Genomic DNA, 10,977 nt, shown 5'->3' with positions numbered 1-10,977 from the left:
CAGGCAGCATGGAGATGAAAGACCCTGAACCCAAGAACCTATACAATTTTAATCACTTGGTTGGGCTAGCCCATTCTACCCAGGCATGTCAAACCGTGACGTCACCTGATATGCCAGCTTGCAGCTGACCATAACAATAGTCAAAACATGAGGAAAGTCAAGGTGTGTGGCTGTTGATTAGTGGTGTGTATCTAAGAACAATTTGACATGACATTTCACATAAGAAAATATTATGATTACCATTACAGTTAATAATAACAATCACCTCCTGCCTGTAGCCTTTGTCTTATTTAATTAACCTTGGCCTTGATGCAGTCTGCAGAGCTCATGACAATGACTAAACATTTAATAGCCTGAGCTAGACATCCTGGCTACACTAAACATTTCTAGACAACAAATCTCTAAATATCTATCTGACTAAGAAATTACCTAACAACACACATGAGCAATGTTACCACATTGTAACTTATCAAGCTTATTTGCAGGTTGTCAACCTCCCGTCTGTAGGCTGACTCGTCACCGTCTCGGATGAGACCAATGACCGTTGTGTCATCAGCAAACTTTAGGAGCTTGACAGAGGGGTCCTTTGAGATGCAGTTGTTGGTTTAGAGTGAAAACAGCAGACGGGAGAGCACACGTCCCTGGGGGGCACTTGTGCTTATTGTCTGGGTGCTGGATGTGGTTTTCCCCAGCCTCACCTGCTGCTCCCTGTCTGTCAGAAAGCTAGTAATCCACTGACAGGTGGGGGCAGGCACAGTGAGCTGGGTCAGTTTGGAGTGGAGGGTGTCTGGGATGATGGTGTTGAATGTTGAGCTAAAGTCCACAAAGGGGGCCCATGCATAGGTACTTGGGGAGTCGAGGTATTGCAGGATGTAATGCAATACCATGTTAACTGCATCGTCCACTGACCTGTTTGCCCGATAGGCAAACTACAGGGGGTTTAGCAGGGGGGTCTATGATGTCCTTCAGGTGGGCCAACACCAGTCTTTCAAAGGACTTCATAACTACAGATGTCAGGGCCACAGGTCTGTAGTAGTTCAATGGAGGGTTTCTTGGGGACTGGGATGATGGTGGAGTGTTTGAAGCAGGAGGGGACTTCACACAGCTTAAGTGACCTGTTGAAGCTAAGTGTGAAGATGGGGATGTAGCGTGTTCTTCATGAAGAATAATCGGAATCAAATATCAATTTTCAAACATTTATTATCATAACTAAACAGACCATCGAATAAAGCAATTTACAGAGCTCTGGGTTCCATCTCTATCTGAAGCCCTAACCTCAACAGCAAAACCTGTTCAATTCGTCTTCAGGACGAGAAAGAACACCTACCCTCCTGAAACCCAGTTACTTATACAATTTGAAATGTGCAATTGTAGGCTGGTCTGGTGGTCTCGGGTTGCTCCATTGGTCCATCTATCCATCCGTCCCCCTTCTGCATCCTTCCTGCTCCAATGGGAAAGGCAGCTTCCTATAGAGAGAGGAAATCCTACTCTGTCTAAAATTCCTACACTCACCTCTTTGTTTCCAACTAACTAACTACACTCTATAAAACATGGCTTTCCATTTGGCTACTAAACTATCTTGCCTGTGTGTCTGTATATGGCCCTGTCTTTTAAAGTTGTCTTTTCTCTTCCTGGCCTCAGATCTAATCTCTGTTTCTTACCCCTAGTGTCCCAGTGACCCCAAATTCCCTGGCCTCTTCAGCCAGGTGGTGATCATAAAACAACTGTGGACCCTCTTTGCTAGGCTGTAAATCTAATGAGTTCTCAGTGTTTAGTGAATCAGTCTCCCTTGATGTTAAACAGTCCCCAGTTGGCTAACACAGTAAATACTGACCAGTGATTCAATGCAGACTTAAGGTGATATGTAACTACATAAACATAAACACAACTGTGAGAGTAAAATATATAAACTTATGTATGCTCTAAACTAAATCCTAATTATTCATTTTCTTAATATGATAGAATAATCATATGCACACACAGTAAACAAACAAGTTAACTAATCAACAAACATAGTATCAATCTTCTACTAACTAAATTCTTAATTCAGTCTAATATTAAAACTAATCCTAATGTATTATTTTGTTAACAATTTTACTCAACATTCCCCCTTTTGGCCTCTGTTCCCAGAGGCCACCTTACACACATTCCTCTTAATCGCCTTCTAGTTCCTTGAGGGATCTTGAGCTGCAGCACACTGCGTCCAGTGATACCACGTGTCTCCTTTTCCCTCTAATCTCACAACATGTGATGTCCTCTCTGTCACTCGGGACGGTCCCGTCCACCGAGGTTCTGACCATTTCCTTTTGATGACCTTCAACAGGACCCACTCCGCTGTGTAGGGCGGGTTCTGGTTAACCTCTCCTTCTCCTCCTGTCACCTGTTTAGAAAAAGCTGACACAAGACACTGCACTTGATCATAGTATGGTTTATACCTGATCCTCTCTCCAGAGTCCCCCTTTAGATCCAGACTGGCTGTCGGTCCAGGAAACTGGTATCCTGTGCAAAGCTCAAAAGGTGTAAACTTGGTTACAGCATTCACTGAGCTCCTGATAGCCATCAGGGCCATGGGCAGTGCATCTACCCATGTCAATTTTGTGTCAGCACACATCTTTGCTAACTTCATTTTTATCTGCTGATTCATCCTTTCTACTTTCCCCTGTGACTGTGGATGATAGACTGAGCCAAACTTATGTTTCAGCCCTAGTGCTTTTTCTACCTCTTCTAGGTCACGATTTTTAAAATGAGTTCCATTGTCTGATCTAATTTTCCTAGGAAACCCATGTACAGGAATGTACTGATTTATCAGAAATTTAATGACCGATCTTGCATCTTCTTTTTTAGTAGGAACGGCCTCCACCCACCTGGAGAATGAATCCACTACCACAAGCAGATATCTATAGCCTCTAACACTTTTTATCATGTCAGTGTAGTCTATTACTATTTCCTGACCTGGCCCTGGTGGGATGGGGAACACTCCCTCATGTGGCTTGAGTGTGCTCTTTATGTTAAATTCTGTACAAGTTGAGCACTCCTTCACATGTTTTTCTATCATTGCTGGCAAGTAGGGATGCCACCAGTGTGTCAGATGTCTTTTCATCTGTTTGCTCCCACAATGTGTAAGACCATGTGCCTCGCTTATCAGGGTGGGTAACATACTGGGAGGAGCCACGGGCCTTCCGTCCGGAGACCTCCAAAGACCCTCCTCCGTTTTCACTGCTCCTCTTTCAACCCACACTTGTTTGTCTAAAGGAGATGCTTCTTCCTGAGCTTCTATTAACATATTTACATTAATTTCTGGCAACAAGTCATATATTGTTTTCTGTGACTGCACCACCAGAAACTGTCCACTGTATCCTGCCTCTTCTTTTGCTGCCTTATCTGCCATTTGATTCCCTCGTGCTTCCAGCGTGTTCCCAGTTTGATGTCCCTTACACTTTACCACTGCTATCTCTGCTGGTTTTAACAGTGCTTCTGCCAGGAGTTTCATTTCCTTTTCATGCTTGATAGGAGTTCCTGATGCTGTCAAAAACCCTGCTCTGAGCCAAGCTGCTAGTTCATGATGTACTGCATTCGACACATAAGCTGAGTCCGTATATATCGTAACTCTCTTACCCTTTCCATACTCAGCTGCAGCTATCACTGCCAAAAGTTCAGCTCGTTGTGCTGACAACTGACCAGTCAACTTCTCCTTTATCACTTCCTTGAACTCTCCCTGATCATGTTTAACTACAGCCATTGCTGCCTTCAGTCCTTCATCTGGATGTCTGAAACAGCATCCATCAGTAAAGAGTATCTCATCTGCTTCTTCCAGTGGATTTGCACGTAGGTCTACTCTTACCTTCAACTCCTGTGCAGCTTTCTCCTCACACATGTGTAATTCACCATCTCCCACTGCATCTGCCATGTTTACACCCTCATGTGTATAGGTTATGTGTGGCTGAGATAACAATTTCTCTATCCTATTCCTTCTGACTGGAGATAAGGTAAAGGCCGTGGATGTGATGAATGCCATAATACCATGTGTTGTCAAAACTGTGAGTGGATGACACATCACAATGTGTGCAGTTTTTTGTAGTATTTTTGCTAACCCTGCCGCATAACGGCTACACGCTGTTTGTCTAGCTTCAATGGGATCCAGAATAACGCTCACATGTGTTAGCACCTCTCTACTACCCCCTTTTTTCTGAAAAAGAACGCCATGCATAGCATGCGGCCTTTCAGAAACATCCAAGAAGAAAGGAGTTTGATAGTCTGGTATTGCTAGGGAGGTGGCTCTAGCCAGCGCAGCCTTGAGATCGATGAAAGCTTTTTCAGCATCAACTGTCCATTCTAACTTAGCCCCCAGATTTCTCATCCCCTGCTCAGCGGGAAGATGAAAAGCCCCGAACCATAACAGGCCTATACATTATATCACTTTGGGCTAGCCCCATACTACTCAGGAACGCCAAACCGTGACATCTCCGGTGCCAGCTTTGCAGCTGACCATAGCAGTAGTCAAAGCATGAAGAAAATCAATGTGTGATTGTCTGTTGATTGTGTGGTGTGTATCTAAGACATTCTGACATGACATCTAGTGACATGTCATGACATTAAGCATAAGAAAATATTATGATTACGATTATGATTAAACACATCATAATAATAATAAACATTCTGTCTCCTAACAGTAATCAACTTCCTATCTAGTTATCCTTGAACATAAACAACCTGGAGTACCCCATGGGAATGACTAATGTTGGATACCCAGTTCTTTTCACCGTTAACTCTGAGAGACGAGGCAGTCCAAGTAACTTCAAAACAGTGCTGATTTATTCAATGAACACAGGTAAAAATTAACATTACACGCTCAGGAGGCTTTGCACCTCCAACATGCACGCAGGCAGCTGAAAGATGAAAAGCCCTGAACCACAACAGGCCTATACATTATATCACCTCGGGCTAACCCCTTACTACAAGGACGCCAAACCGTGACGTCTCCCGGTGCCAGCTTTGCAGCTGGCCAGAGCAGTAGTCAAAGCATGAAGAAAATCAATGTGTGAATGTCTATTGATTATGTGGTGTGTAGCTAAAACATTCTGATATGACATTAAGCATAAGAAAATATTATGACTACGATTATGGTTCAACATGTCTTTTATTGTTGTGTTATACCCCAGTTCTTTTATTGGACAGATCTGAGTAAGGAAGGAGTCTGTCTTTCTTCATTTTAGTGCTGATTTATTTAAAAACACAAATAAAATTACAAGAGACAACTCGGGTGGCTCCCTCGTTCAGACAAGCTGCTGGAGAAAAGGATTTCCCGGAAACACAGAGCCTAATACATTTATAAGGTTTTGGGCTAATCCCTTACATAGACAGATATAAAAACATCACGAGTTGGAGACAGTCCGGCGTCTCCTTCTCTTATCTAGAGCTCCACAGGCTTGGAGTAGCTGGTCATAACAAAATGAAGAATTCCATGTGTGTGTGTGTTGTTACGTGGTGTGTAACTAAAACATTTATTCAGACATAGTTCTAACACAAGATTAATACAAGAAAACAATCGGTGTCAAGGTATACTTCAGAATCAACATAATTTTCTAACCTTGAAGCAGAGAAAACTAGAGCAGAATTTGAATCTTACTAAACTGCATTACTAACACATTAATGTCTAATAATTATCTGACTGATTATTAATTTCTAACAGTTGTGTAGCAGTGGTCCAGAGTGATTTTGTCCCTGGTGGGACAGGTAACGTGCTGTCTGTATTTGGGCAGTTCTTGGGTGAGATTTGCTTTGTTAAAGTCCCCTAGAACAATGAGTGGAGAGTCGGGATGTTCTACCTTCAGGCTAGTTATCAATTCTGCTAGGAGCTGTAGCGCGTTAGCATTAGCCTGCAGTGTTAAGTACACTCCCATTAGCATGAAACTGTTGAATTCACGGGGAGAGTAAAAGGGTTTGCAACTGATAATAAGAGACGCACGAGTAACCACGGCTCCCATCGCTGTATGCACTGGAAGCTTCTGGGTCTGGAAAAGCTGGTTCTGGTTCAAAACATTTGGGAAAATATGGATTATGTGATGACTGTGGCCCAAATATATTGTGTGGATGTATTCTGAATTCCAGCCTTTTTATGGTGTTGTGTCAAAGAAAATAAATGTCAAATGTATTTTAGGAATTCCTGAGACTCTGATCCTTAACTTTTTCCACCTGGAAATCACATTTGATTACAGTATACTGGACGATTTGTTAAACACTGTATTGTTAGAAATTAATAAATTAGTCAGATAATTATTAGACTTTAATGTGTGTTAGTAATGCAGTTTAGTAAGATTCAAAATCTGCTCCTGTGTGCTCTGCTTCAAAGTTAGAAGATAATGTTGACTCAGAAGGGTACCTTGACACCAGTTGTTTTTGTATTAATCTTGTGTAAGAATTATGTCTGAATGACTGTTTAGTTACACATCATGCATACAACATACACACACACATTGAGCTACCTCATTTTGTTATGACTAGGTAATACGCAGCTGCTCCAAGAATGTGGAGCTCTAGATAAGAGATGGAGTCTGTGGGACAGACTTGATCTGTGTAAGGGGTTAGCCCAAAACTGATAAATGTATTAGGCTCTGTGTTTCCGTGTGCTTTTTTCCCTGCTCTCTTCTCCAGCAGCTTGTCTGAAGGAGGGAGCCCTGGGTTGTGTTCTGTAATACTTTTTATACATATTGTTAGGTTATTTCTTAGTTGGATAGATATTCAGAGATTTGATGTCTAGAAATGTTTAGTGGAGACAGGATGTCTAGCTCAGGCTGTTAACTGCTCAGTTTAATTTCATGTGCTTGCAGACTGCATGTAGGCCAAGGTTGCAGGCAAAGAGAGTTGTTAGTATTAACTGTAATGCTAATCTTAATATTTGTCTTAATGTGAAATGTCATGTCAAATTGTTCTAGATACACACCACAAAACAACAGCCACACACCTTGACTTTTCCTCATGTTTTGACTATCGTTATGGTCAGCTGCAAGCTGGCATATCAGATGGCGTCACGGTTTGACGTACCTGCGTAGTATGGGGCTAGCCCAGATTGATTAAAATTATATAGGTTTCTTGGTCCAGGGTCTTTCATCTTTCCAAGCTGCCTGCGCGCAGGTTTGGTGGTGGGAGAGATCTGGACGTGTGATGTTAATTTTACCTGTGATCCTCTGAATAAACCATATATATATTTTTGTAAATAAACCAGCACTAAAATCAAGAAAGACGGACTCCTTTTTTACTCAGATCTGTTCAGTAAAAGAACTGGGGTATAACAGTATCCAATCATTCTGAAATTGTAAAGAATTTTACTCAGTACAGACATCACAGGTAAATGAGTGTAATATTTCCAACTCAAAATATTTTTCAACAAGGAAACCATAACACAACCATCAACCTAAATTGTACACACCTGTTTCTTTTTAAGAATCCATGTGATGAAGTCTATATCAGTGTTTTAGCTCAGCAAGCTTTTTAAATACTTGTTAGTGGACCTGACAGAGCTGAACTGACCATCTGCGACCGTGCAGTGTATTACATGCTGCAAGAGGATGTAATTCCTGTTCTGATGGTGCCTCAGCAATGTGTGACCATGATGTTGGTGAGATTAGGATGTAACCTTTCTTTGCTTCAAACCTTATTAACATGTAGGGCTAAAAACCGAAAAATGATATTGGCCAAAGCCAGTTTAATAATCTGAAATGGCTCAGGTTTTAACAAACCCTCCATCTCGTCCATGCGCTCTGCCTCACAGGCAGCCGCAGAGCTGTATGCTGAGCCAGCGGTCAGCTTTACCCTGATCCTCTTCTCCCCATGTGCAGCAGGCTGGACTGCTCATTAGCCACCTCACTGACACGCTGGCACGTCAGTGTGTTGGCAGCTCTTCTTCGGTCTCGTAGTCTGCCCATCCGTTCCCACAAGAAACACTACTTTTATTGCAGAAAGCTGAAGATTGTAAATTAATACTAGAAAATTGGATGCTGAGCGCTGAAAAATATCCCTGAAAATGCTGAACATTTTGACACCTGAATGCTTTTGCTAGCTGAAATTATGCTGAAGTAGAATTTTCCCATTCATTTGAATGGGTCAAGATTTTCAAAATAAAGCTAAATATTTCAAAAGTATGAAGTTTAGAAAACTTCTGAATAGACGCATGAATGTCCTTGAAGAGCTGAACATTTTGATAGCTGAAAGTATGCTGAAGAAGAATTTTCCCATTCATTTGAATGGGTCAAGATTTTCAAAATAAAGCTAAATATTTCAAAAGTAAGTAAAAGTAAGTTTAGAAAACTTCTGAAGAGAAGCATGAATGTCCTTGAAGAGCTGAACATTTTGATAGCTGAAAGTATGCTGAAGTAGAAGTTTCCCATTCATTTGAATGGGACAAGATTTTCAAAATAAAGCTGACTCAACAGAACCACATCAATCAGTTGCCTAGCAACCAATTTTGACAGATGCTATGTTTTAATGCTCTCTTATAGCTCTTTTTTCTGTCTTTTGCAGGTGTAACAATTGTTTCAAAGTTAGAAATGTGTAATTAAGTTGTCATTTACAGGGCAGAAATTTATGGGCCTGTCTTCAGATTAAATTTTCTACATTACATTTTCGTCACTGTGAGCTGTCCAGAGGCAACCAAGGTACCTAAACACCACATATCACGGTAGTATTTGTGTAACCAGATGTTGCATAAGTGTTGCACAATGAACAGTGTGAAAGAGCACAGATAAAAAAGATACACCTGCTTCAGTAGAGGTTCTTACAAAATAATAATGACCCTACAAGGCCAACTACTGTTCCTTTTGGTACAACTTTATACTGTAAGCACATTGCCTGATAATATTTGTTCTAAAACCTTTTGTCTCTCTCTGTTCCCTCTAATGCTTCTGGTTTCAGGAAATCCTGATGTCCTCAAAATACACCAAAGATAAACTCTTTTGCAAAAAACTCTTCAAGTTGTTTGGTCAAAGGTAATTTATCAGACTGTAGGATTAGCTACTGGTACAAAGTGCAGGACCATGTCATCAGACTGGTAATTTGTTATACTATCAATATGTTGAATTCTTAAACTAACAATACAGAGTAAAACCTGCCTTAAACTGTGGTGTCAACTCAAGTAATTTTGTCATTTTAGTACTGTCAAGTCAACTTTTGAGCACCAGGCAATGACTTTGCCTGTTTCACTTTACACATTTGTTATGTCAGACCTTATTTGACATTTACAAAGCATTGTGTTCCATGCCTCTCTCTAAGGTTCCTAGGTAATGGCTTGTTATCGGCACACAACCACGAGCAGTGGTATAAACAGCGCCGGATCATGAACCCTGCATTCAGCAGCTTGTGAGTTATTAACTTTTCAAAAAGAGGCAAAGTGAAGTTGCTCAGCCTCTTTTTATTGATACTGTTCACAGTTATTGTCAATCCTCTTCAGATTGTTCATACTTTTCATCAGTTTCTTATTTACAGATTTCCTGTGAAGCTGTGCAGGTATGTCCACACCATGCTACTCCACTGTTTCAAACTATCATTATTTCCAGGTATTTGAGAGGTCTAATGGGCACCTTCAATGAGAGGGCAGAGAATCTGATGAGTAAACTTGTAGATATTGCCGACAGCAAAAGAGAGACCAGCATGCTTCACCTATTCAGCTGTGTTACCCTTGATGTCATTGCTAAGGTACTGTGCCACTGTTTTCCAGTTTCCTCTGCAGTTGGTTTTTACTGAATATAGAGAGAGCAGAGACTTAACACAAAAGTTCATTTAATGAGGTTATAACTATCCTAGTACATATGAATGTATGATGCTTACTCGATAATTCTCAGGTTGCTTTTGGTGTGGACTTAGACCTGCTGAAGACTAGTACACCTTTCCCTAAAGCCATTGAGACATGTCTAAAGGGGATGCTGTGCAATTTTCGAGACGGCTTTTTTCAGGTATGACTTGACAGCAACAGTGTATGGAGTTAATTCCGTGAACATTCTGTAAACTGTCTAACATCTTAAAAACTTTCATTCCCAGTTCAATCCAAAGAACAGACCATTCATTAAAGAAGTGAGGGAAGCGTGCCGCCTGCTGCGCACAACTGGGGCTCAGTGGATCCATGAAAGAAAGACTGCCATGGAAAATGGCGATGACATTCCTAAGGACATCCTCACACAAATTATCAAATCTGCTGGCCAAGGTTACCGTCCCTAAAGTCCAGCAAACAGTAATCTTCCATATATTAGTTTATATGTTAATACCATTTCCTTCTCATTCCAGAGGACAGCATGACTAAAGAAGATGAGGAGTTCATGTTGGACAACTTTGTGACATTCTTCATTGCTGGCAAGTCTCTGTTATGTCTGTGGTGATGTGTGAAATGCTTCAAAATAAACATGTTACTCTACTTCCTTTATAGCAGAAAGTCATACTAACAAAGTAAAAGGAACATTTCACCCAAAAGTTCAATAATGTGTGGGCTATCCATCAGTTTCACTGTGAATTCTGCACATATGCAGCTCGCCACGGTGTGGGTGATTTTAATATCTTTCAAGAGTGATGACAGTTTTTTACAATAATGTATACATTACAATGTTAACTGTTGTTCCATCCATATGGACATAAACTACGTTTCCTTACAATTTCCAGGCCTTTTCTTCAGAATTTTGCTCTATTTGAAATCAATGTCATGATTAATTTTGGCATTTATAACATTTTAGGACAAGAGACAACAGCTAATCAACTGGCTTTTTGCATCATGGAACTTGCAAGACATCCTACTATACTTGAGAAGTAAGAACTCAGAATGCAGCAAAATAAAACTTTCACAATAAATCTGTCGAAGGATGTTTTTTTTAAATTGTGGGGTTTTTGTCAGAGTGAGGCAAGAGGTGGATGATGTCATCGGGATGAAACAGGACATAAGCTATGATGACCTGGGTCAGCTGATCTATCTCTCACAGGTACAAGTCTTGACACTAGGAT

General features: G+C 40.9%; 2 protein-coding genes across 2 annotated transcripts in view; one reads left to right on the top strand and one right to left on the bottom strand.

Moving 5' to 3' along the window:
- The window catches only part of LOC109962173 (cholesterol 24-hydroxylase-like), an 18,837-nt gene that overhangs the window by 6,104 nt on the left and 1,756 nt on the right, over window positions 1-10,977 (top strand). The window contains exons 3-11 of the mRNA XM_020603648.1: window positions 8,570-8,651; window positions 8,908-8,981; window positions 9,265-9,351; window positions 9,549-9,687; window positions 9,834-9,944; window positions 10,030-10,192; window positions 10,273-10,338; window positions 10,713-10,785; window positions 10,871-10,975. Coding sequence (XP_020459304.1) covers window positions 8,570-8,651; window positions 8,908-8,981; window positions 9,265-9,351; window positions 9,549-9,687; window positions 9,834-9,944; window positions 10,030-10,192; window positions 10,273-10,338; window positions 10,713-10,785; window positions 10,871-10,975 — 900 coding nt within the window. The remainder of the gene's footprint in view (window positions 1-8,569; window positions 8,652-8,907; window positions 8,982-9,264; window positions 9,352-9,548; window positions 9,688-9,833; window positions 9,945-10,029; window positions 10,193-10,272; window positions 10,339-10,712; window positions 10,786-10,870; window positions 10,976-10,977) is intronic.
- LOC109962170 (uncharacterized) lies at window positions 2,044-4,359 on the bottom strand. The gene is made up of 2 exons (XM_020603641.1): window positions 3,335-4,359; window positions 2,044-2,623 (listed from the first exon to the last, which is right to left on the bottom strand). The coding sequence occupies exons 1-2, from the start codon at window positions 4,355-4,357 to the stop codon at window positions 2,165-2,167; spliced, it is 1,482 nt and encodes a 493-aa protein (XP_020459297.1). The 5' UTR covers window positions 4,358-4,359; the 3' UTR covers window positions 2,044-2,164.

This window comes from Monopterus albus, unplaced genomic scaffold, assembly GCF_001952655.1.
Source record: "Monopterus albus unplaced genomic scaffold, M_albus_1.0 scaffold62.1, whole genome shotgun sequence".
Lineage (NCBI taxonomy): Eukaryota > Metazoa > Chordata > Actinopteri > Synbranchiformes > Synbranchidae > Monopterus > Monopterus albus.
Note: the sequence above shows the minus strand (reverse complement) of the source record. Positions and strands in the feature narration are given on the sequence as shown.

Coding starts and splice junctions, on each gene's coding strand:
- LOC109962170 (XM_020603641.1), bottom strand. CDS start 4,357: ATGAGAAATCTGGGGGCTAAGTTAGAATGGACAGTTGATGCTGAAAAA. Junction 2,624..3,334: donor ACAGTGGACAGTTTCTGGTG/GTGCAGTCACAG, acceptor CAGATAAAAATG/AAGTTAGCAAAGATGTGTGC.